Raw genomic sequence first — 27,600 nt, forward strand, 5'->3', positions numbered from 1 at the left:
TGGACAATGAACTATATAACTTGTGAAGGGGGAAGGGAGGGAAAAACTGGGAGAGAACAATGTCCAAAAAGAAACATAAGCTGGGCACACTGGCTCATACCTGAAATCCTAGCTACTCAGGAGGCTAAGATCTGAAAATCGTAGTTCAAAGCCAAACCCTGGCAGCAAAGTCCGTGGGACTCTTATCTCCAATTAACTACCACAAAACCAGAGGTGGCGCTGTGGCTCAAAGTGGTAAAGCACTAGGCTTAAGCAAAAAAAGCTCAGGGGCAGCACCCAGGCCCTAAGTTCATGACCAACAAAAATTTTTTTTAAAAAAAGAAGAAATGTACTCATTACTTATATAACTGTAACCCCTCTGTAATCATCTTTATAATAATAATTTAAAAAATTTAAATTTGTCTAAATGACTCCTGTTCGGAAGAGGCATGTCTAAGATGCTATGTTTCCTATTATGAAGGAAAACCTAAGAAAATATATCAAATACTGATGTATCAATGTATATGCTGCTCTCAATGTGAAGTTCAACTTGTAGAATGGATGCAGAAGCTTACTGACCTTTCCCCACTAGGCAACTGCTGGGAAAATGTGATCTAACTGGCTGCGCAACGGGTATTCTGGTGAGATGTTAAAAATGGTTAATTTGAAGCTTTACTTCTGCAGTGAGTTTAAGAACAAGTTACCATGGGTTTGGAGTTTTATGGATTCAACATTAAAAGAAGGTGAAAAGCTTTTCAAACATTCTATTCCCACGCTTCTTTACCTAGAACTGGGAACTGAATTAAGAGCAAAGCCCTCTTCAGTTCCCTCAGCCTCCTCGGCCCCCTGGCTGCAGGGCGAGCACCTCTGCTTGCATTTCCCTGGGAGGAGCCCTGACCATCCTGCAGAGGCCCCACATATCAGGTCAAGTCTGGGAAGCGATGCACTTGGCTGCATCTGATGGCAGACATCTGCAAAGTCACAGTGTTGGTAACCAACTGTGGTGGACAGGGTATGGCAGTGACAAAAGCCAAAGCCCACATGATGTAAGTCACAGGCAGCCTGCCCAAACTGGCAGTGCTTGGAACATGAGCATCAAGAGTCAGGGCAGGGTTCAACACCTCACTGTCTCTCAAAGTGCTTACTTCTGACTCCACAAAGAGACAAAAGATTCCCACAAAATGACGACATGAGTCTCTTGAGAATTATAACTCAGATAGCCTGGACACCGGGTACACCAAAGGTAAGCTGGGAGAATGGTCAATGCAGGAAGTCCTGCCTCAATTAGAATCAGAGTCATTGTTCCCTCCACAAGAACCTTCCAAAGCGAGCAAAAGCTGCACGCTGACCCACAAAAGTCCACTTATTTTCATAAGCTCAGATTCTTGGATAAGGCTAGAATGAAAGGGCAGCAGCTCTGCCTCTAGAAGGTAGCACCGTGTGGTCAGCAGCACTGGCTTCAAGCACCCACTCGGGAAGACCTTACCAGTTAACTCCTGTTCATCCATTCTGAAACACGTGGACTTCATAGACATCTCTAGGACCCTGATACAGCCATCATCTGATGCCAAGATCACTTTATCTGACGTGCACCAGTCCACGTCCAAAATCCGGAAAGTCACATTTCTCCCACTTCTTAAACTGCTCACCATCTGAACCTGCAAGGATGCATTGACAAGAACAATGTTTAACATGATGAGGTAAAAAGTCAATGAAGACAGTGCCCATGGCATGTCTACAACCTATCTTTCCCAACCAACCTATCTGTACATGTAGACCATATTTTAAAGGTCATAATCACAGGATCACATGAAAATTCAGTCTAACAGAAGTATTATAAAAACAAGTGGTTTTTTTGTTTTTATTTTATTCAGACTGGGATCAGGGCTTCATGCTTATAGACCATTGCTTTACTACTTGAGCCTTAAAAAGCAAAAATTTATAGATGAGCAGTTTTTTTTGTGTCTTGGTTCTGGGGCTTGAACTCAGGGCCTAGGCACTGTCTCTGAGCTGTTTTGCTCAAGGCTAACAGTCTACCACTTGAACCACAGCTTTGCTTCTGAGTTTTTTTGGTGCTTAATTGGAGGTAAGAGTCTCACAGGCTTCCCTGCCCAGACTAGCTTCAAACCATGATCCTCTGATCTCAGCTTCCTGAGTCTTTAGGAATACAAGTGTGAGTAACTGGCAAAAAGAACAAATTTTAAGAAGTTTGACATTCTTATTTCAAAGTTTTCTTCTTCTAACTTAGGAAAAAGGGAGGAAACAAAACCAGCTCCAGTGATGACAGCGTCATCTATGTCGCCTTTCACCTCTTTAGTATCCCACACTTCTGCGCCATCAGTGTACATCGCTATCAATTTCTGGTTTCCTTTGCCAGGGGCAAAGCGAATCTTCTTCACCCAGCTTCGGTGTGTGGGTATTCCTCTGAGGACAAACACACAAAAACATCCACATGATGTGCACTGATGTATCTGTGTCTAGTGTATCCCTGGTTCCATTACTGGTAAGGTCTGATGATAGGAGAGCCACTTTATGTTCTGTGGTAGGGACTGTATCTGACACAAGAACCTACTCTTTAATGTCTGCTAGACCACTGTCCCAGGGCTCCGGTGTGGGCCATCTGAAAACAAGGGTCTATTATAAGGGAACCAGAGCCTGGCTCAGGGCCCTTCCTCCCAAGTTCAGGTGACAAGGGACCAAGGAGCCAAGCAATGGCCGAGCTTTGCCATGTTTACTGGTCCTGCATACAAAACATAAGCTTCCAATGGAGCCATGATCAATAGGGTACTTTTCTTGTAACAGAGTTCATTTTTGGCTCATACCTGGATACTCTGCCTTTTAAATCCCAAAAGTTTAAATTTCCATCCATATCTCCAAGCACTAATGTATCCCCTTTCCAAGCGATACAGGTGATACTGCCCATGCTTCCCTAGAAAACAAAATATGACAGACCATCAACAACAGATTATTAACGGTAGACATCAATAATGGTAGACATCAACAGGAGACCATCACCAGTAGACCATCAGAACAGAGGAATATTTTTGCTTGATGACCATGGTGGTGTAATTAAGATGGTTTAATTATGCTCAATTATAAAGGTTTTTACTTCAGTATGAATGGTATCTGATTATAAAGTAGACACTGAAAGCTATGCAGCATATCAATTTTAACTCTGAAGAGATTTCAATATGATAAACATTGTTATGGAGCTAGATTTATGGAGAAAGGTTGACTTTTAGGAATAAACTGGAAAAAAGAAACCTAAAAGAAGGAAGAAGAGAACAATGGAAGTCCAGAGAATTCGCTGTACCTCATCTCTCGCTGCTAAAAGACAAATGCATTTCAAAACTAATTGTGCAGCAACTTTTCAACTGAACAAACCACCAGAGCTTTTCTGGGAACTTCTGGAGTAATGAAGGTGAAAGATAGTTTCTGAAGGACATGTACCGTTTGAATGCACAGGGAGCCCTGCAGTAGGCGATGCTAATCAAGTGCTGCTTTATTATACTGAAATCCAGGCCAAGCCTGCCGAGGTGTCAGGGAGCTCAGCGGCCTGGGCTCTTCACCACTTAGACTGGAGTGGGACTTGCCCGTGTTTATCTATCCTTTGTCATTTAGTCCTTTACCTCTCACTCACAGTCAAGCTCATGAAACTACAGAGTTCCTCTAAGTGCTAATACACTATAAAGGTGAAGGCCTAACAGTCACCAAGGTCCCATGAGAAAGCGCAGAGGCCGCTCACACGAGCCATGGTTCAAGCTGCTGCAGCCACAGAAACACACGGTGCTAGACACGGAGGTGCCTGTCTGGCTGACTTCATCACCCGTGCCCCGCCAGCCTGCCACCTGCAACCCCAGGATGGGCCAGCTACACAGGGTTGGCCTTCTACTAGAACATCTCATTGTAGATGACAATTTAAAACACACATTTAAAAAACCCTCATGTCTCTACTTAACCACTCTAGTAGTTTCCATGAGTTAACATTTTGTTATCTATTAAAAACAGCCTGTAACATGTATATTGACACAAATTATTGACTATAAAACTTTAAGGAGTACACAAGACTGGAATACTACCACTAGCAGATTATAATTACCCTCAACAGTACTGGACACTAAATCCCATCTTTTAGGGAAACACAGGAGATGGCAACAAGATGACGTGCAAGTTAGAGCTGTGCCCCAACACCCCTCAGACACACTGCTAGACCAGTAACCCAGGCAGAGTAACGTATTTTCCTTTAACTTCCTTAGAAATAAAATGAAGGTAATTGCTGCTGGATTATCATGGTGATAAATGTGAGCAACACTGGTAAATGTTTAACCAAAATTCTTGTTATTCTCTAGCACTATGGAATTAAGTTTCATCAGTGCTAATGTCTCCTTACATAGTACTTATAAGTTTTTCCAAAGCGTTTTAATTTAACTATGCCTTCACTGGACAGAGGTCAACAAATTCCAGGACAGAAACTCCTAATGGAGATCTGATATAAAGTCAGACTTACATCGGGTGGAATCCGAGCACTGTCTTTCACAGAGTTTCCTTCCACAGTGAGATGATACACTTGGCCGTCATTATCGGTAAAGACAAAATGCTCGCGAGCAGAGATGCTCTGACTGAGTTCAGATTTACTTTCTGCTTCCTGCAACAAGCTATGGGTCAGAGAGAAATAAAATGAAGATAGCCTCTTTTTCTGGGAGTACTGCCCTATAAGTGAGTTGCCCCTAGTACCAATCCACTGACAAAAAGTCCAAAACTATCTTTAAAAAAAGTCTGAAATTTATCTTGCCCCGCTAATAATGGAAAAATAGAAATCACTCTTAAAAAGGAAGCTTACAGGCCCAAGGGAAAGTAGCGATGTACACCGAGCACGAGCACTGCTGCTGCAGAATTCTAGAGAGGTATGCAGTGGCCTGTTTTTGTCTCTGGAGCTTTTTGTGTGTTTTTTTGTTTGTTTGTTTTTGTCAGTCATGGGGCCTGAACTCTTGGTCTGGGCGCTGTCCCTCAGCTCTTCAGCTCAAGGCTAGCATTCTACATTTGAGCCATAGCACCACTTCCAACTTTTTCTGTTTATGTGGTGATGAGGAATGGAACCTAGGGCCACATGCATGCTAGGCAAGCACTCCACCACTAAGCACTTCCCAGTCCTCTGGAGCTTTTGTTTGTAAATTTGGTGTTGTTGGGGATAGCACACAACCCAGAATTCCCAACACGTGGTGCTATCACTAATCCCCAGGGTTATCTAGCTCATCTGAGGTGAGAAGGCAGAGGTAACAGTGAAAAGGTGCTGGAACCGTCACACTCAGCCAGGGATGCTGGCAGGTGGGCAGCACGGCGCATCACTGACTGTGCTGCATAACACCATCAGTTTAACTCATAGTGAGGGTAGGCCTCACTATGAAACCAGGTGTGCTTCAAAAGCCAAGTCCAATGCTACTCCCAGATGCCTGTGGATGGCACTTTTCAAGCTTGCAGCCAAGATACAAGTACTTCACATGCCACAGCACACTACCTGATCACAGACGACTCAGCGATGCTCAGCTCTGCATCTGAGATGACAGTCTGGCGGGCCATGGCCTCTCGGGTGGCCAGCTGTTTCTTTCTTAGGCTCTTCAAGTTGTGAGATGGAGACCACTCCTGTGAGGCAAAAGCAGACACACCTACAAGTGCCAGGCTCTCTTTCTTATGCCAGAGCACCTTTGGGAACAGCTAGCACACTTGCCGCCTGGCTCCACTGATCCCTGCTCAAAGGAAAGTTTCTCAGCAATCCTCCAGAGGAAGTTCTTCTGCTTTCTCAGTTACAAAATGAAAACAACGAATTCAATTATACTATGTCCTGTGCCCACCCCCCAGCCCCGCCCCCACCCTTCACCTGCACAGGGTGAGAGTCCCATTCACTTCCAGTCAGAGCCTGACATCAGACAGAGATCCACCCAGCACTGCTCGGTTACTTATTCTTCTGTATTTCCACCTACTCCAGTGAGTTTCATCCAATATCCCTGTAGTTATTTCACGTGCATGTATGTCTAAGATTTTACTTTGTTTTGTTTTCTGAGATAAGGAGTTTCACTACGTAGCCTTGGGTAGCCTGAGCTTACTACATAGCCCAGGTAGATCTTCCTCCATTAGCCTCCAAGTGCTAGGACTACAGACATTCTCACCATGCCTCGCTCACATATACATATATTCCTAAATTATACAAACACTACTCTTCTTAGTTTTAATTGTTTTTAAGTTATTTAAGTTCACTCCTTGTTTCTATATGATCTTATGATCCTATCTATCATCTTATGATCTGTATGATCTTAGTACACCACAAGTGTACCCACTAATTGTTTAAATCACGGCCTTGTACTCCTTAGGCAGGTGCTCTATCACTTGAGCCATATTTGCTTTAGCTATTTTTCAGCCAGGATCTTGCCCAGAGATTTGCCCAGATTCTGGCCTGAGATTGTGATCCTCCCACCTATAGCCCTGTGAATAACTGGCATCAGGAATACACAACACTCCCCTCCACTTGTTTATAGAAGACAAGGGCTGGTGGGGGTGGGGGGAGGAGGGAGGGCAGAGGGTGGGAGGGGATGGGGGTTGAGAGTGGGTTATGCTGGCCTCATACCCAATCCTTCCACTCCCTGTCTCCCAACATCTGGACTACAGGTGTGAGCCACTGTGCACAGTGAGCCTGAACTTTTACACATGCTATTGGTATTCTAGGTTTCTCTACACTCATTAAATGTTGACAAACCCTGTCCATTTTTTTTCCACTGGAGTTTGTTTATTCACTGGTGATTGCAGGAACTCCTGGATGATTTTAGACACTGGAAAGTTACTTTTCCAAAGCTAGTAACTTTGATGATGATGTCCTTCATCAATAAGAAGTGATTATCTTGATGTAATCAGATTTGTTATTTTTATTCCTCGTTTTGAGCTTCTGCTATCATCTGGTCTCCAGGTTACAAAAAAATACTCTTCTATATTTAGTTACAATAATTGTTTTAGTTTTTTTTTTCTCTTTTTAAGTTTAGTTCCCTTTAGTCCCACTGAGCTCATTTTGAAGATGGCATCAGGCAAGGATCCAGTATGTTTCTCCACTAAGATGGGCCATCTTTCCCAACACTGTCTACCAAGCAGTGTTCCTGTCCACCTTGATTTATTGTTGCTTTACTGTAAATTAAGTCCTAAATATTCACGGGTCTGGTTCTGAGCTCCTAATCAGGTAGCTCCATTTCCTGTTCTTGCATCAATGTGGCACTGGTTTGTGATCTGTCTTAATATCAGGTAGCAAGGGCCTACACCTCCCAGTTACTCCTTGTGTTTTTAAGAATAGGGTATCCACTTACAACCTTTCTTTTTCATAAACTTGACTGTGTTCCTCAAAATAGTACAATGATGTACTAATGCAATACCAGATTGATGACCCAAGAAAATAAAAGTTATTTCCATTTATTTACACTATCTTGTCTGAACACACATTTTAAACGAGTAAGCACGCAGAAATGATGTCAATTCAAATAAGTAAAAACATCTATCACATACACACATATTTAAATAAATTACTTCTATACTAGGCACTGGTGGCTCACAACCGTAATCCTAGCTATTCAGAAAGCTGAAGAACTAAGGATTGCGGTTAACAGGCAGCTTAAACAAAAAAGTCTATCAGACTCTGATCTTCAATTAACCAGCAAAAAGTAGATGTAAGAAGTAGATGTAGATATAAGGCTCAAGTGGTAGAGTACCAACCTTAAACAAAAAAGCCAACTAAAAGGCAAGGCCCTGAGTTCAAGACCCAGTACCAGCACACACACACAGACACACACACACACACAAATCAATTCTTAAGCAAAACTTACCAGAGCAGTTATTGCAGGAAAATTCTTGGACATTTCTCTAAGAAGGGTGCAAGTCCTAACATCCCATAACTCCAGGGGTTTATCTTTGAATACAACTGCCAAATACTGCCTAAATTATAATAACAGAGAGAAAATTACGGAAAGTCCCTTTCTGAACAAATAAGTATAAACTGAGAGCTCAGATGGCAAGTCCTGAGCACTGTAGGTGGGTGTACTAACATTCAGTACCTGTCACCAGGAGGCAAAGCTCTGGGATGACCTTGGAACTGAAGTGCAGAGTCCAGCTGAGAAGAATGAGGGGCCTGAATTCAAATCCTGTGCCACAACCCCTAGTGCTCACAGCTGATGGAGGATTATATACAACCTACCGCGATGAACTGGGACGCAGGTTTTGGTACAAATTAGATCAAAATAATGCAAGGTTCTTACCATCCTGCCACAGTATGCCATAAATGCTACTAGAACAAAGCCCATGGATGCAGTTCAGTAAACAGGAGCTGAGCCTCCATTTCTCAGTAAGCACTGAGGAGGGTGAGGGCTGACGCCAAGGGCATGCGACAGAACAGGAGCATCCTGGACCCAGAACACCAGGGGTCTGAGTCGGCACAGTTATGAGACTTCTGACAAGCCATGGAACTCCTGTCTGAGGTTTATTCTAGCTTTAAAATGGTGCTAATAAAACCTGCCAGAGTTACCTCCCTAAATACTATAAGGATTTGAAAAAATAAGGACAGTATATGGAAAGAATTTTAAGTGCTATGATAGATTATATATTATACTGTTATAAAGGCACAGATGTGGTAGCTATTTCAAAGATTCACTGTAAAACACTGTGACAACAGAAAAATGGCATTCTAGTTACAATTATGAGAAGGGACAAAAGACAGGAAGACTAAAATGTAAATTTTGGAACATGTTGTAACATGTTTCTTTTTGACACTATCGGGGTTTTGAACTCAAGGCCCAATGTTTTCCAGACAGGCACTTCACAACTCGAACCACACCCATAGCTCCTCTATGCTTTTAAGTGATTTTTCAGATAGGGTCTCACACTTTTGTCCAGGTCTGGCCTCATATGGAGCTCCTCTAGCCTTTGGCCTTCTGTACAGCTGTAATATCAAGCATGCACCCTCATACCAGCTCATTAACTGATATAGAGTATTGCTAACTTTTTACCCAATCTAGCCTTGAACCTAAATCTCCATCCTCCCACAGAGCTGGAAAAACAAGTATGAGCCACAATGTCTGCCCTAAATGCCATGCTTAGTTGGTTGGGGACTTAGTCCACAGACAATAGTGAATTATACTGAAGGGTTTAAAGTAGGGTGAAATGTGATCAGTTGTTTCAGGTTTATGAGGTTAGCAGGAATGTGCAGAGTTAGCAATCAAGATTTGGAAAATTTGAGCAATTCTTAAACTTTTTAGTCTCAAACTCTTTTGCACTCTTAAAAGATACCAAGGCTCTTCAAAGAGCTTTCGTTGTATACATTGTAGTAAATAGTCTTCTGCATGTTAGAAACCAAACCAAATAAAGTCCTTAATGCATATAAAATGAAAAAGAGAAAAGAGAATATAGTTAAGATGGCAGATCTAAATCCAGCCATATTTTTAGTTATACTAATTATAACTTAAACACTATAATGAGGAGGGAGAGGTTATCAGACTGGACAGGCCCAGTAACAGTCTGTCTACAAGAAAACAATTAAGTATAAGACACAGGTAGATGACATACCTGAGGATAAAATATTTCAGGTACCAACCAAATACCAACCAAAAGAAAGCCAGAGTGGCTATTAGTATTAGACTAATAAAAAGAGAAAGAGGATTTGCTCTTAGGAAGTTAATTAACCTAAAGGTCATGCAATTCTAAATACCTTTATCCCTAACTACATACAGAGCCTCAAAAAGCCAGAAGCAAGGACTTGAGTTCTTTAGAACAAATATAACTACGTCCACAACTAAAGCTGAGACATCACTCATTTCTCAGAAAGTCAGAAAAAACAGGCAGACAATCAGTAAGAACAGACTTAATTCACAATTCCAACCTTGAAGAAACAGGCTGCCTTTGTGGAATACCATAATCAACAACTGGGGACATGCACTACGATACACCATATGCTGGGCCATGAAACAAACTGCATGAAACTTAAAAAGACTGAAGCATAGAAAATATGTTCTCTGGTGACAACAGAAGTCAGAAAGGTCTATCTAGAAAAACAATCAAATAGTTTGGAGTTAAAAACATGTTTTTTTTAATATCCTGTGGTATAAATATCAAAATACTATAAAATAAAGTGAAAACACACCTTATAAAAAAATTATAGCGGTGTAGTGGTGCACACCTGTAATCCCAGAACTCAGGAGGCTGAGGCAAGAGGATCTCTTGAGCTACAATACTAAATTTGAAGCCAGCCTGGCCTATAGAGCAAAGTCCTGCCTCAAAACAAACATATAAACAAGAACAACAATGACAAAATAAATTATAGACAATTTTGCAGTAAAACTAATAAGCTGATTTTAAAATTCATATGTATCCAAAAAAAGCAAAACAATATTAAAAACTATTTTAGAAAACTCACTCTTTTAGTTTGGTTTTCATTCAGTTTCTGTTTCTAATAATATTGCTTTACCAAGTATTTTCTATTGCAGCACAAAAATTTAAAACATTACAGGAAGCTGAAAGGGTCTAAATTATAAAGAAAATGAAATCTTCCATTTGATAATGCCATGCTAGATAAAAAATAATTTTTTTGAGATAAATGTATGCTTGTATCAATTCAACTACAATACAAACTGAGTCTCTGGCTTTACCATTCTCAGGACAAGTTAAGATTTACACAAAGGTTATATCACCATTTTAGACCTGAAAAATTAAAAATGGTAACTACTTAATTTTGTAGTCTAATTTTTTTTTTAGATAGACTGCATATCACCATTTGCTATCACTAAGAAGTTAAATCTTCCACTTCCCTGGAAATTAAAGATCTCCATTACAATAACCACAGAATTCTTGAGGTTGAAACTCACTTCAAATGAGACACTTTAATCATTTCAATGGGAGACTCATCGTTGCCTCTTTCGCCACGAAAAGCAATGCTTCTACCTGTAATTGCAAATATTAAAGAGTTGTAAGGAGGCATGTGCAAGTTATATGAAGTAACAAGGCAGACCAATATGACGTGACCACTCTGCCTCTCTGCCCGCCTCTCCTGCCCCTCTGCTCCCACTTCTTTCATTTCTCCATTTGCTTCTAAGCTATTCCTAATTAAGTTAAACATTAAAATACTACAAGGTGGGGCTGGGAAGGTGGCTCAGTGGTAGAGCACTTGCCTGGCAATGCATGAGGCCCTGGGTTCGATTCCTCAGCACCACATAAGCAAAAAGAAAAAAGCCGGAAGTGGCTCTGTGGCTCAAGTGGTAGAGTGCTAGCCTTGAGCTGAAGAGCTGAGGGACAGTGCCCAGGCCCAGAGTTCAGGCCCCACAACCGGACCAAAAAATAAATAAATAAATAAAATACTACAAGGTAACAATCAATAATGTATCACTTATATTCAAGTATTTATTATATAAAAAGTTTTACTTGTGTTGGTTAAAGAAGCCAGTAACTATCACTCTAGGTATTTGAGCTTCAAAAAGTAATCTGTGCAAGGTCAAGACTGCTATCCTGATCTTGAGCCTATTGGGGAAAACAAACATGAATGACAGAGCAAAACAACCCTTTGCCCTGGGATAGTGTCATTCACAAGAGCAATGCCAGTGTGTTTGCAAGCAAAAATAGGGCTCAGGGATATGGGGCAGATTACTTACTGAGACTAGAGCTGATTCTTTGAATTAAAAACAACTGAATTTCACAGCTTAGAAAGATATATATATATATATATATATATGTATATATATATGGCTTAGAAATATAATGTGTATTTAATATTTAATTACTAATACTTACGTTTCATATAAGATAGGACATATAAAATAAATATTCTATATTCTATATAGAACATATATTTTTTTTTTGGGGGGGAGGGTCCAGACGTGGGGCCTGAACCCTGGGCCTGGGTGCTGTCCCTCAGCTCTTCAGCTCAAGGCTAGAGCTCTACCACTTGAGCTACAGTGCCACTTCTGGCTTTTTTCTTTTTGCTTATGTGGTGATGAGGAATCGAACCCAGGGCCTCAGGCATGCAAGGCAAGCGCTCTACCACTGAGCCACATTCCCAGCCCCCTAGAACATATATATTATACATTAGTCTACAATATATATTCAACATGCCATAATATACAGTATTTTCTATATAAAATATGAACTTACAACTCTCACCCTGTTATAGTGTCTAATATTTTATTTTGAAACTCATTTGGTTGTTCAGAAACACTGAACAAGTTCTTTTATTAGAATATTTTCTATTGTCGTTTTCAAACTTCTAAATTAAGTTTTTCTATTTAATAATTATCTTTTCTATTTAGTAACTAGCAAAAGTTTTAAATTTGAGCTCTTAGAAACTATCTTTAACATTTATGGCTTTTAAGAATTTCCTGGAAAGGAAACATTTAAACAGACAATCTAAAAGTCTAGGTACAGGAGTTATTTTAAATTATCTTTTGATTATCTATGACACACTGTTCTTAAAAACAGACTAGGTACTATTGTTTTGTATGACTCTAGCTGTTTAGACTAATGTTCTGTCATTTTACTGCGTACATTGTTAATAATACTTCCATATAAACAATGGTGAGACTGTTTTCTAGGGCGGTTATAACAGAATCAAAGTGGACAATCAAACAGATTGTAAAAAAGCCAGCAAGGTCAAAAGCATTTTAAAGCAAGTTTTTTTAATTTTTTTTCATAAGCAGCAGATCTTTGATCAATATGACAAGTTATTTTGGAACTTTGGATAATCTAAATATACAAACCTGTTGGAAGATCAACCAACTGTAATTCATTTCTTACTAATCCCATATTGTTTGGTGTTGAGGTAGCAAAAGACAGAAAACTGGTCAAACTTGTCCATTCAATACCCCTAAAATCAAACAAAGATTATTCAAATACATTTTTCTGCTTGAAGAGTTTATCTGAAAAACAGGTTTTTCTAAGACCTATCTGTGTGTGCGTGGGGGGGGGGGCAGGGAACGCACGCACAAGCGTGCACATACATACACACCAGTACCGGAGTCTGAGCTCAATGCCTGGGCACTGTCCCTTAGCTCTTTCATTCAAGGCCAGTGTTCTACAACTTGAACCATAGCTCCACTTCTGGCTTTTTGCTGATTAATTGGATAAGAGTCACACAGATTTTCCTGCCTGAGCTGACTTCAAACAGTAATCCTCAGATCTTAGTCCCCTCAGTAACTAGGATTACAGGCATAAACTCTCACCAACTGGCTCGAAGACCTAATGTTATTAAACAATTTAATTTAAAAATCAGCAAAAAGCCAGAAGAATGTGCATTCTTCACTTAGCTACATCTCCAGGTTGCGGCCTCTCTCTACAGGGAGGAGACATGTCATGTTTCTCAAGGCACGTGACAACTACTCAAGGAAGGTTGTGGGGTTTTTTAATTGTGAAAATACCGTACAGAAGGGTTACAATTACATGGGCAAGGTAATGAGTACATTTTTTATCAAGCATTGTTGCCTCCTCCTTTGTTTAGGAAAGTTAAATCAATCCTCTCCAAGAAAGCTTAGCACTCCTTATGTCTGTTTAGTGCCACATGTATTCACCCCCATTTCTAGATGAGCAAGACATAACACCATCCAGTTTATGAACATACTACTTCTGAACAGATTACAACAGCACCCTAGACATGTATCTTATTCCTGCTGAAGAAAGTAAACTTAAACTGGACCTTAAAGTAGATTAGCAGCTAGGCCCCAAGGCCACGCCTATAATCTTAGGTATTCAGGAGGCTGAGATTTGAGACCCAGGGTTTGAAGCAAGCTTGGGCAGGAAAGCCCGGAGACTCTTCAGTAAACTACCAAAAACAAACAAACAAACAAACAAAAAACACTGTGGCTCCAGTGGTAGAGTGCTAGCTTTGTGCCAAAAACTCAGGGACAACTCCTGAGGCCATGAGTTCAATCCCAGGACTAGAATAAGAAATATAAATATATAAATAAAGTGGATGAGTTATCTGGAAGCTGTTGGCTCATGCTTATAATCCTAGCTACTCTAGAGGCTGAGATCTGATGTTGGTGGTTCAAAGCCAGCCTGAGCAGGAAAGTCTGTGGACTCTTATCTCCAATAAACCATCAAAAAACCAGAAGTGGTTCTCAAGTGGTAGAGCACTAGCCATGAGCTGAAGAGCTGAGGGACAATGCCCAGGCTCAGCGTTCAAGCCCCATAACTGACATCCCCACCCCCCCCAAAAAAAAGTGGATGAGCTAAAGAGAGGAGTATTTCTCAGAAGAAAAGAATGAAAACTTTTGTCAAACAGCTCAGCACTACTCTGCCCTCAGAATTAAAATATTAGGTTTAACTTTTCACTAATGTCTCTAAAAGATGAAGAAAATCAATAGTATATTTTGGGAGAAAGGGATTAAGATTCTTAACCACTGAGTGACTGTAACTTTATAATTACTTTATCATTGGGAGAATGGGGTTCTGATTTGTGTGGGCCCATAAACTGGGCCTGTTAACTATCTTCTGGGTCCTACAGAGGCTACATGGGGGGTAGGGTGGAGGTGAGAGACCCCCGTCTGAGAGCCATAGTATATTATGATTCTTCTGCAAATTACAGAGACCAGTTTACTTTCTACAAATCAGTGTGGTCAAAGCAATGCTGACTTTTGTGTTCCAATACTAACATAAACTACTGTTAATATTTCTGACATTTAAAACTGTACTAAAGGTGGGTAGAATGGGGTAAGAATGTTGAAGGGGGTGACACTACTTAAGACACATTGTATTTATAAACTGCTTTGTTATATGGCCTTTGTACAATTACTAAACAACAGTAAGAAAAAAAATCTTTTTAACAAATAAAACAGTATTAAGCTATACTACTTTAAATTCAGCATACTGGACCAAGACATAAACTAATGATCTAAGAAAATCAACAGATCCACTCTACCTACTTCTAGATATATTCCAGTAGATTAGAAGCCTCAAAATCTCTTGTCTATAGGGACAGAGAAGATTCTCAGCTGTTATTTGTACAGCATCCTGTTAAAACTGTACAGTTTTGCTGGGCATCAGTGGTTCACGTCTATAATCTGACTTACTCAGGAGGTTGAGATCTGAAGATCGAGGTTCAAAGCCAGCCTGGGCAGAAGAATCCCCATGAGACCCTTATTGCCAATTAACTACTCAAAAACACAGAAGTGATGTTGTGACTCAAAGTAGTAGAGCACTAACCTTGAACAAAGGAACTCAAGCCCCACAACCAACAACAACAAAAAAAATTTTTTAAATAATAACCTGTACAGTTTATGCAACTGTCTGCAGTTATACTGTCCCTGGGCACCTGGATGCACAGGACTCACATGTAAGGAAAGTAACTTCCTAAAAGACAGTCATAATTAGCAAATAAAAACTAGAATGCACTGAGTTTACTGCTAATCAGTGCTGAAGTTTTTATAACACATCTGTGAAGACTTTATAATAGTTTTTAATTGAAATACTAAAACTACATTAATTGAAACATAAAGATAACAGGATTTTAGAATTCTCTTGGGTGGCATCTCTGAATATAAAATGAATTCTCTTCAAAATGGCAATTAAAAGGAAAAACTCATGAAAAACGGAGCATCTGTGTTTGATCATTCCCAATGCTTGCCTATGCGTAGCCTTTCCCCGGAGTGTTCAGTATTCCTCTACCACTTTATGAATAATTTCAGTGTTTTATAACCATAGCTGCTGTCACAGCACAGGCAAGTCGTGTATGTAGGAGATGCTCACCTGCCTAGTTCAGTCTGCAAATTTTACTTAACATTTGAGTAATAAACCAGTTATTGAAGACTTTGGTATTCAAACACAAAGTAACAATGTGCTTGTACTTCATATTTTTAGCAAAGAAATAAATGAGGATAAGTAACCATTAAAATGCCTATTCCAATTTGTCATAAGCAGTCTCACTGATGAGTCTTCATCAAACTGAAAAGTAAACCAAACCTGAGCAAGGCAACACAATGAGAGAGAGAGCAGACTTTAGGAAAAAAAAAAAACAAGATGAAGCAATTCAAAATGTTCACTGTTCATGAACTTCAAAAGCAAGCACTCTGAACTATCCTTAATTAATGTGGTATTAGCCAGATGTGTATGTTTATTATTGAAGTTTCTCACGTGTCTAGCCAGTGTTGCAGATACTGAGCGGATATTATATTACGTCGTGGGCTTCAATGTCCCAATGACACACTCACCTGATTTCACACGAGTGGACACTCAGCTCCTTGTGTAGCAGGCCGCTGGTGAGGTGGTACACCAGGACACAGCCACTGCTTGTACCTGTCAAATGACCAAGTACCAGAGCATGAGGTTAGTGGGAGCACCAATTCTTTCCAACAAGTCATTTCTCTGGAGCAAAGCATTTTACATTTATCTCTCATAAAATAAATAAAAAAATGCATTCCTCTGTGGTTCTCCTGGACAAAAAGAGCCCAAATTGCCTATATCTAGATAGTGGTTTTTTTTTTTTTTAACTGCAAGACTTTGAAACCTGAATCAGTATGCACAACTTTCCTGAGCTTTTCTATGGAGATTCAGAATATGTGGTCTCTCAGATAGGCAACCCCACATCACTGGTTACATTTGCTCTCACAGATCACATTTTTCTGTTTTTATTTAGGAATTCGTTAAAAATTATTTTTGTCTCACTAAGTAAGTCATGACAAGACAGTAACATATGGAGGTTAAGCTGACTTCCATGGTTGAAGAGGCCTGGGTTCATGAACTGGCTCTGTATTTGGGGTGAATTCCTTAGTACTAAATCTGTAAGTTTTCCCTCTTTAAAAGAGGGGTAATAGAAAATCTATCTACTAAAGATTAAATGGGAAAAAGCCCATGTAAAACACTTGGCACAGAGTGAGCACTTGGTTACCAGTACTGACTGGTTAGTTACTGTTAGTCATCACTGTCACCAACAGTTTGCAGTCATTACTCTTCCTAAAGTATGTCTCACCCTAGTCAAAACGGCCACATTATGGCCATCTTCGAGAACACAAACAACAACAGATGCTAATGAGGATGAGGGGAAAAGGAACCCTTATACACTGTTTGTGGAAACGTAAGTTAGTTCAGCTATGATGGAAATTCTTCAAAAAAAATCTCTGTATGGAGATTCTTCAAGAAACTAAACCTAAAACTCCCATATAATTGTGCTATACCACTCTGGAGCTATACCTAAAGGAATATAAATCAACATACAAAATAGATACCTATACATCTATGAACACTATTTGTAATAGCCAAGATATGGAGCCAACCTAGGTACCCAATAGACAATGATTAGATAAAGAAAATGTTGTACCTATATATAATGGAGTATTACTCAGCCATAAAGAAGAATGAAATTATGTCATTTGCAAGGAAATGGATGGAACTGGAGATCATCATGTTAAAGGAGGTTAAGTCAAGTTCAGAAAGACAAATAATGTGTGGTTTTATTCATATAGGGAATACAGACTTTCAAAGAATGGCATGAGTGCAAAGTGAGGCTGAACAACAGGAGAACCAATGGAGAAGAAAAAGAGTTATAAATATTGTAGAAGTATATTAGATATGCATGCAAATAGCATAATGATACCAGTCAGTAAAAAACAAACAAACAATAACAAGAAACCCATCAGAAACCATTCAGAGTGGAGAAAGGGAATAGTAGGAATAGTAGTGGGTAGGATGAGTTTGATCTAAGTATATGCATACATGTCAGCAATACCATAATGAAACCCCTTTGTACAATGAATTTATCCTAATAAAATGTTAAATATAAATGAATGGGTCAGGTTTTCATTTAGGAAAGAGAAAAAGAAAAGAATCATAAGTCATATGTTTGTGGACTAGAAGACAAAGCCAGAAGTTCACCAAAAGCATCTTAAGAGGAAAGGTTCACCAAATAAAAAATGAAACCATTGAAAAAAATTTAGAGAAATGTTTGTTAACTTTGCGTGCTTAAATAATTTTTGGTGTTCACTTCAGGAAACTAGGCTTGGTCATTATTGTGAAGTTAATGTAATAGCTAACTGAAACCCACAGACTAATTCTTCTAGTTATAACATAAAAAAACAGGCAATTTTGAACAAAATGCAGATCTGTTATAGGGATCACCAGCTATTTAACCCATGTCAACACATACATTTTAGCAAATTAAGGACAGTATGATTTTTAAACCACTCACATTGACTATATTATTAATGAACAAAATGCCATGCATAGAAAGACTGGGAAGAATAGCCAAGGAGTCTGGAGTCCGCATCATCCAGGGACAATCCCCTGACAGTCTTGAAACCTACTGCTAGTAACTGAGACTAGAAAGACCAGTCTCAGATGCCTGAGATGCACTGCAACATTGGGAACGACAACACAGGAAAAAAAGCAAACAGTTCTAGAATCCATACAAGTTCACTCAGCCACCTGATGCATCCCCCCAGATTGAAGGGTTATCTTATACAATGAGTTTTAAAGAGCAGGTCAAATACGCACCCACAGCAAGCAGTGGCTGATAAATCTTGATGTTTTTTGTGGTCAGTGGAGGGCACATGCGGATGGCGAACTGAGGGAAAGGCAGTCCTGAGAGCAGTCCTGTGAGCAGGAATTTGAGGTGCACCTCCTGCAGAATGGAGCCTTTGGGATGGTCTTCCCCAGCAATTGCACTTTGTCCTAATTTGCCATCAAATATACAGCACATTAGTTATCAGGCATGCTGACCTTAGAAACTGAAAGTAGCTTTACAGGGACACACTCGTTGGGTCTGGAAGCAGCGGTGTGATGTAGCACTGCAGTGGCCGTAGCTAGAGGGGCCACAGTCCTCCACACATGGCAACATGAACACCTGCTCCCCAGGATTCAGGGGCCTATGTCTTCTAAACAATTATTTTACCCAAACCTCCTGATATGAGGGCACCAACCCGAGCTGCAGAACAAAGCAGGAGGGGCAGGTTTGCAGCATCGCCCCCATCCTATCCCCTCCTCCCCACTCCCAAGGCTACTTGCAGCCTGGTTCCTCTGTAAAGGGCACAAAACAGGTAATCGCAAAAGAACATGTTCAAAGAACCCACTTAGGATGTCTAGTAAGAATCTTAATGTGTTACAACAAAGCTTAAGGCTTATTATTACTTTCTATATAACACAATATATAAACATATTAACAAGTAATACCTTATAGAAGCTGCTGCTGTAGATAGTAAAGTCTTAAATGATATTATTTCCATATATAAATATTGGTTGTAAGTAGTCTCAAACTACTCTATACAAACTACTCTACCAAACACATGAATAAAGAGTACAATGAAATCAATTCTGTCCATTAGCAAAGGCACAAAGCTTCTTCCCTGTAAACCACTACTCAATATGAACTTGCTAAAAGTACACAATACAGTCTGTGAGCTACCACACACATATTACACACAGACTGAGAAAGTGAAAGGTAAATTGCTCCATGGGGATAAAACTGTGACTACAATCCTTTGAAGCTATATAAAGTTGTTTTAATATTATTAGAAGTTATTAATAATTTATTAATGCTAGTTAATAATGTATTGATGTTCTATATAGAAAAATTAGCTAACAACTTAATCCACTTAGAGGATTCCTTAGGGCTGATCATAAAATTGATAGCAATCTCTCTGCTTATTTTGGTCACAGAAATGGGATAGTAAGGAAAGGGAAGCTTAACAGCGAGGCTCCTGAGACCATCAGTTAGTTTGGTGGTGACTCCCAGGAACTGCAGTGTTTTCAAGTATTTCCTGTAAGAGGCAATTCACAAGGTAGAATGGATTAGGCTCTAACAGGAGAAGCCTTTATCCAATGAATACAAATCAGCCCCTGTATTTAACTGAATTGCCTTCAATTATCACTAAGTACACAATGAAATTCAAATTAAAAGTTTTAATTAAAATGTTTTCAAGTGACAAAGCTTTATTTATTCAACACTTAAATCTACTACTTTGTCAAGAACTGCTATATAATCTGTATTTTGTTTTTTAAATACTGTAATTTATATCACTTAGCTACCTAAACAGCATAAAATTTCACCTCCTACAGGCTTTATACTATTGGATAGCTCTGTTCATAAGTGATTATAACACTTTTCACTTTAAAATTTCATATTTCAAACAGACAAGGTCAATTAACCCAGAAAATTGTGTTACCAAAAAAATTCTGCAAAACTACGTGCGTCTAAGCTTCCTCGCACGGATTCATGTCTGATGGTAAACACCAAACTTTAGATACAAAAGTCAGCCCAGTTGGTCAAAGGACCATACTGCTTGCAGGATCTGTGAGGAAACTGAGGCCTGGAGATGTGAGCATCTTGCCCCAGATGATAGTGGAGCAGGCAGGACCAGTGGCCATGGTAAGAGCTGGCTCCAGGACCAGGAGTCCTGGGTTCACAGGCTGGCTCTTACACCTACTGCTGGGCAGCTTGGGGAAAGTCTCTGTGCTATTCTCTGTCCTCAGCTGCCACATGTATTAAATAGAGAAAATACCACCCACCTGACAGTTGTGGAACTCTATTAATACATACTTAGTAGTACAGCACTTGATGCAGAATTAAGACACCAGCAAATGCTATTTAAACAAAGAAAAATCTAATATCTATTCTCAATTACATAAAATAATACACAAAGGTGCAGAAAACTCTGTATAAGCCACATTCATTTAAAAAAATTAAATGGTAGGAATTACTTGGCATAGTTACAGTCTTACAATTTCAAGTTGTATGATATTTGCCACCACAATTCATGCTTCCTTTATTATATACCAGTCCCATGACAATTAAATAACATTTTAAAATCTATAAATATTTATTAAAAGCCAAAATTTCTTTAAATAACAAAATCTGTTTGGGTGTAGTGGTACATGCCTTTAATCCTAGCTACTGGGGAGGCAGAGGCAGGAGGATTTCAATTTCTAGGATAACCTGGACAAAGTTAACAGTATCATTTCTTTTTTAGAAAAGGAAGAGAGGGCTGAGTACACAGTTCAAGTAATAGAGCTTCCCTTTAGGAAGCAAGAGGTTCTGGGTTTAATCCCTAGTACCAAAAGTTAAAAAAAAATTTTTTCTGCAATTGCTCGGTTACTTTCTCATTCAACAAATATTAAGTGTATATCTACGAGGTCCGAGCCCCTGAAATACAAAATTGAGTCAAACACTGTCCCACCATTGTAGAGCTTGTAATTTACCGGAGGAAATAGAAATAGAACCAAAATTACAGTACAGCTGATAGCTATTAAGGCCCACAAAACAAGAACATTTAAATCAGACTTGGGAGATTACATAACACAAAATGTGACTTGAATTTTGAATGAGGAAAGCATGAATTGAATTTCAAGCCAAGGCCAATGAGCATGCAGATCCTGGGGAGGAAGGGGCAAACCCAGCCAGGGCCTCAATCTCTAAATTCAGAATCCAGGTGCCTGCTAGCATCGCTTTCATTGAGATCAGAATTTCCTAAGAACAAGCGCTTTCTATGTCTAACCACTGTAGTGCCTATCTGTGCCACTTCAGCCACTTCTAGTTAAATAGTTCATAATCCTCTGACTTATTTAGGATAAAATGGTCCTAGATGGTAGTCTTCTCAAGTATGCCCACTGACTTTGAAATCATGTTACCCTTCAAAGGGAATATCTAAGATGCAAGTTAGAAGGAAAGAGCCAAGCTCACCAATCATGTTATCCAGAGAAAGGTCTGGGAGCTTGTTCTGTAGCACTCCTGCAGGAATTCCACAGAAGGACACTGGTGAGTACAAAGGTGACACACCAGAACTGCTGCAACGACACAATGACCACAGTTTTAGTTACATATTAGCAGCTCAAAGGTTACGGCATTCTACCTACATAGTAGTGTTTGTTATTCTTATCCATAGGTCAATGAATGATTGCCAGTTTTACATAATTCTGTAATGGTCTAAAGCCTTAATTATCTTTTTAAAGTATTTTATACAGTGCCGGGCTGGGCGCTGGTGGCTCACGCCTGTAATCCTAGCTACTCAGGAGGCTGACATCTGAGGATTGCAGTTCAAAGCCAGCCTGGGCAGGAAAGACCGTGAGACTCCTATCTCCAATAAACCACCAGAAAACCGGAAGTGGCGCTATAGCTCAAGTGGTAGAGCGCTCGCCTTGAGCTGAAGAGCTGAGGGACAGTGCTCAGGCCTGGAGTTCAAGCCCCCAACCAACAAAACCAAAAACAAAAACAAATTAAAATATTTTATAGAAAACATGGCCCAGCTAATTTTCTATGACTCTGGTAACTTTTTTAAAGGAAGGAAACAGAAAGCAACCAGGAAAGCCTGAATCCACAGTTTCACTTACCTGTGCCGTGAGCTTCTAGTACACACGGCAGACTTGAGCTCCCAGATCATGACCCTGCCGTCACTCACAATGAGGGCAGCCGCATTCTCATTGACAGGACAGCACACCATGCTGAAGGGACGGACTGTTTTTGTCACTCGGATGGCATCACACTGGCTTCGTAAATCATAGGTTAGCTCCTGAACAGGATCTGGATCTTAACAAAGAAATGTCTTCTTTCAACATCAGAAAAAAACAGGTCAAAATCACCAGCATTTGTGTCAACTTCCTAAAACTTTACTAAGAAGACATGGTTCTATCATTAGTGCAAACAGATGAAGAGTTTCACAATTTACAACTTCTAACTTCTTCAGACAAGAAAGATAATTCATTTAATGAATGTACTCAGGCTTAACTTCTGCAAGGACAATATGATCAAGGCACCTTGTTTTCTAAATAAACTGGTCATAGAAGGATTTCCAGTGACATCTGATTGATGAGTAATACGTTATCATCTTTGCAGTGATCTACAAAGTCTAAAAACACTGGTACTCTATAAAAGATGTGAAATGCATGCTCACCTACTCCTACTACAGCATGTCATAAAAACTTTATTTCAGTTCCACAAAAGGCATGTCTGACAAGTGACTTTCTAATATTTTCTAACTGCCATTTAACAATGTGTACTGATACTAAAGGCACACAGGTTAGACTTAGACTGAAGAAGAATTCACAAAAGGTAACATCTAATTTGTCTCTGGGCCAATCAAGAAGGAATTCAAAAGGTCAAGTCCCTGTTGCACACTGTTATTAATCTTAATCTAAAGATTAATCTTTGGTTTGTATTTTTCATGTCTCATAATAAACCTATATCCTAACATTTTCTACAGGCAAGGATTAGCATTAACACTTGGCTACCATTTGTCACATGAAGTTAGTTGTTTTTTTTGTTTTTTGGTCAGTCATGGGGCTTGAACTCTGGGCCTAGAAGCTGTCCCTCAGATCTTCAGCTCAAGGCTAGCACTCTACCACTTAAGCCATACGGCCACATCCCGTTTTCTGGTGGTTACTATCCCACAGACTTTTCCTGCCCGGGCTGGCTTTGAACCACAGTCCTCAGATCTCAGCTCCTCAGTAGCTAGGATTATAGTCATGCCACCAGCACCCAGGCCACATCAAGTCTTATAAAACCATTTTGAAAAAAATGATAATTAACATTACTGTGAGCTCTAAACTCACCTGTTTCATCGTTTGAAGTGGTGAAAATACTATTATAAGATCTTCGAACACGTAAGGTTATGCAACCATTTTCATGTAGGCAAAATAAACCATCACGCTGAAAGCAGGGTATTACCTTTAAACAGATGACACATTTACTTTTAAGAACACAGTAGAGTACTGAAGTATATGCTACCACAAACAAGGCCACACTAAAGCTACCAGCATAACTATGTTCACTGCAGCATTATTTACCATAGTATAATATGGAATAAATCCAGATGCCCCTCAGTAGATGAATGGATCAAAAAAATGTGGTGTATACACAATGAAATTCTATGCTTCCATGAGAAAGAATGACATCACCCAATTCATAAGGAAATGGAAAGACTTGGAAAAAGTCCTATTAAGTGAAGTAAGTCAGACTCAAACAAACACAGGCTCCGTGTTTTCCCTCATTTGTAATAATTAGTATATGTCCGGAACAATCCTAGCAGAGAATCACAATAGCTCAATAGCTATGTACATATGACCATATAAAATGATGCTAAGCAAAATGAACTCCAAGATATGGAAACAAGAGGTTTTGGGTTTTTTTGTTGTTGTTTCCAGTGTACTGTTTGTAGTTATTTCTTTTTGCTTTCTTTTTTCCCCCTTTAGTTTATTCCCTCTGTCATATACGTAGTTTATCTGATTTAGGGAGGGGGAATCACAGGAATGGTGGGACAATGAGTGAACCATTGTAACAGTGATACTCACTGGACACTGTTGGAAATGAACTTTACAACTTGCGGGGGAAGGAAGTCAGGAGGAGAGAGGGAGAAAATGAGGGAGGGAGTAACACTGTTCAAAAAGAAATGTACTCAGTACCTTATGTACCTGTAATTGTAACCCCTCTGTACATCACCTTTACAATAAAGTAAAATAATATATATAGAAATATATATATAGTATATGCTATAAAACTCAAAACTCCTATTTAGAGAATATAGAAAAAGAAGCAAAAGGTTTTATCACCCCAAACGCTAAAACTAAATATACATTTTAAAAAATCCACTTATGATCCTGACAAAAATCATCTTCATCTATGCAATTCAGTAATTATCAGTCAGAAGAATTTCTAGGTAAATCAAACCAACTAGAAATACAGAAAATAAGCAATGCAAAATAACACAATTACTTAATAAATAGTAATGGTAGAATTAGTCAGTTCACAAGATTATGTTCTTCTAAATAGCATCCATAATAGCTTTAGGAATGTAACTGGTAAACTGTGGACACCTGCAGAAATGGGACTCCTGTCCGTTCTATTGCGATCACACCCACTGTCTGATTCACCTCCAGGTCAAGGATTAAAATCTCTCGAGGATAAAGCAGCAGCATGTGATTCCTTTTGGAGGGCAGATAGGCCAACTGGAGGCAGTCATTGAGAGTTACAAACTCAGCACTGGAAGAGGTATCAAGAGAAAAACTGATTCAGCACCAGTATGGGAACTGGAGTCACAGAAAAAGAGTTGGTGAAAGGTTAAAATTTGTACTTCACCATAAAAACTGCCAGAAAGAAATGTACTACAGTTTCCTGAAATGACCAACATGGATTAGAATCTGAAACTTAGATCTCTACTAACAGAATCCAAATTTTGACAGAGTTCATTTTGCAAAAACTGGGGTATAAACTCCAGGCTTCCAGCTTACTAGGTAGGTGCTCTATTACTTGAGTTATCTCTACTGCTCTTTTTGCTCAGATCATTTTTGAGATAGTCTTGCTTTTTGCCTAGGCTAGTTTGAACCACATCCTCCTACTTATACTTCCTCATGGCTGAGATGACAGATAAATACCTTCACATTCAGCTACTCGTTGTGAAATGGGGGTTTTAGGCTGGCCTTGAGCCACAATTTCCCCAAACTCTACCTCCGAAATAGCTAATATTTACAGTGTGAACTGTTGACACCTAGCATTTTATTTTTACTATTTTAAACGAGTGCAAAAAAAAAAAAACAAAGAAAATGCTTTATATAATATTGGAAGGTTTTCAATTTTAAAATAAATTTAGAGGACTAGAAAGAGATTTGTGATGCCATTTTTTAGTTGGGAGAGCCTGAGTAACATTTTTAAAACAGTATGGGGTAAAATGTGAATAGGACCAACGAGAACATGAACAAATGGACATGAAAGTACTCAGGTCAGTTGTATTTAAAGGAATAATATATTTTAAGGGATAAATATTTAAGGGATAAATACTCAAGATGCATATGATTGCATGACATAAAACAGACAAGTTATAACTTACAAAAGTATTCAGGAATTCCATGAAAAATAGAAAGTCCTTATAAGATACATAAGGAACAACTTTACATCATCGTGGCATAGGGTGGAAGATAAATTAACTGGAAAGCTTTACCAGACTATGGCTTAAAATATAAAAATGGTATTTCTTGGCAAAGGCTGACAGTATCTGTAGTGCAATTTATATGTTTACCATACATTTTCTGGTAATTAGCCACAAAGTCTACATAGAACAATCTTAATATGTCAAAGATAAAAGTTACTTAAAAATGAATGCAAAAAAAAATCTGCCAGTGCAATAAAAATGTGAGATCACAGTTCAAGGATAAAAACCTGTTTCTCATGGATAAAGTTATTTGTTACTTAACATTTTATTCAATTGAGTTTTCTTAAACAATGGTTCACATTCTCTAAGTGAATGTTTATGAAGTCTCAACCACTTCATACAGCATTCACAAACATCATTGTGTCTGTTAGTATTTGTAACAATCCTATGTGTCAGATAATATTCCTCATAATCCCATGTCATTTTATAAACTCTGTTTCTCATCTTAGGACTGTAACCTGATCAACAAGTTGCCTGGAGCCCAGCAAGAGACATCTTCATCTGTTTGAGAAAGACATTCCCACTTTCCTGTCATTATAATGAGACCACAAAATATTTAGGCCTGGAAAAGTCGCTGAAATGAACAACAAACTTTTCAAGTATTCAAATCACCATAACTTTAAAATAATCTTTTTTTTTTTTTTTTTTGTGATCCTAGGGCTTGAACTCAGGGCCTAGGACCCTGAGTATTTTTGCTCAAGGCTAGAAATCTACTACTTGAGCCATACCTCCCTTATAGCTTTTATATTTTGGTAGTTTATTGGAGATAAGAGTATACTTGGGCTGCCTTCAAAACACAGGCTCCTAAGTAGCTAGGATTAAGCCACCAGCACCCAGCTTAATCTCAAATAAGAGAAGTAATAATCAGAGGTAAAGTTGTAATCTATAAAAATCATTAGAGAGATTAGCTCAGCTAGTTGAAGCAAAGAGACCAGATAATGCTGGATCTCTCCTCAGAGGAGGTGACAAAAGGATTTTTTTTTCTGTAATACAAGAATGAGAATAGAATGGAATGAGAATAGAATGATGTGGAGGAGAAAAATCAATCATAGTACAATTCCTGATGAATGATGTTATCTTACACTTGTAACTTACCTAGGCTTCTCCTGAGTGATTAGAATTTTGACTTTATTAAGAGCCTTCTTGGCTCCTGTGGCTGCAGCCAGCTTGTTGTGAGCTGGGCTGGAGTGAGGACTAGAGATGTACACTTTTTTCCCAGGGCCTGAGGGAGGCTTGGACGGAGAAAAGTCGGAGATGAACACAATGCCCTCGCTGGTGAGTACTATTAAAAGAAGAAAACTCTGATTAAAGTTTAATCAAGTTCAGCACAGGCTTTTATTCCAATATAATTTGAGAACAAGATAATGATAATTTTAATGATATAGAACTGGCAATGTTAAACAGTTATAACATTCTGGAAACATTCTCCTCCAACTTAAAAAGAAACAGGGCCCATTACAATTCATAGAGTCCTCAAGCTGAGCATCCTAAAAAATATCTTAGGTTATAAAAGATTCTAGAAAGTAATCGGCGCAAAGAACAAATAAATATTTGTTCTTCAGATAAATTCCATGAAAAGATGCTCACTAAAAACCTTTGCTTATTATATCCCATAACTTTAACCTCAAATAATTTTTAGAATGTAAGTCACACATGAAGGAAGAAACCCCTATGAGGCTCTGAATATGACAATTAGCTAGATTCAAAAATCTAACTT

At 39.0% G+C, this 27,600-nt stretch overlaps 1 protein-coding gene across 1 annotated transcript in view; it reads right to left on the minus strand.

Annotated features, from left to right (window-relative positions):
- Wdr11 (WD repeat domain 11) overlaps positions 1 to 27,600 on the minus strand; it is a 45,135-nt gene that overhangs the window by 10,962 nt on the left and 6,573 nt on the right. The window contains exons 5-19 of the mRNA XM_013021934.1: positions 26,979 to 27,165; positions 24,772 to 24,937; positions 23,512 to 23,626; positions 22,294 to 22,489; positions 21,647 to 21,750; positions 18,466 to 18,642; positions 16,188 to 16,272; positions 12,744 to 12,850; positions 10,863 to 10,938; positions 7,836 to 7,944; positions 5,495 to 5,619; positions 4,487 to 4,634; positions 2,802 to 2,908; positions 2,289 to 2,403; positions 1,466 to 1,637 (exon numbers count right to left, since the gene is read on the minus strand). Of these exons, the coding sequence (XP_012877388.1) occupies positions 1,466 to 1,637; positions 2,289 to 2,403; positions 2,802 to 2,908; positions 4,487 to 4,634; positions 5,495 to 5,619; positions 7,836 to 7,944; positions 10,863 to 10,938; positions 12,744 to 12,850; positions 16,188 to 16,272; positions 18,466 to 18,642; positions 21,647 to 21,750; positions 22,294 to 22,489; positions 23,512 to 23,626; positions 24,772 to 24,937; positions 26,979 to 27,165 (1,989 nt within the window). The remainder of the gene's footprint in view (positions 1 to 1,465; positions 1,638 to 2,288; positions 2,404 to 2,801; positions 2,909 to 4,486; positions 4,635 to 5,494; positions 5,620 to 7,835; positions 7,945 to 10,862; positions 10,939 to 12,743; positions 12,851 to 16,187; positions 16,273 to 18,465; positions 18,643 to 21,646; positions 21,751 to 22,293; positions 22,490 to 23,511; positions 23,627 to 24,771; positions 24,938 to 26,978; positions 27,166 to 27,600) is intronic.

Source organism: Dipodomys ordii, unplaced genomic scaffold (assembly GCF_000151885.1).
Source record: "Dipodomys ordii isolate 6190 unplaced genomic scaffold, Dord_2.0 Scaffold58, whole genome shotgun sequence".
NCBI classification, from domain to species: Eukaryota; Metazoa; Chordata; class Mammalia; order Rodentia; family Heteromyidae; genus Dipodomys; species Dipodomys ordii.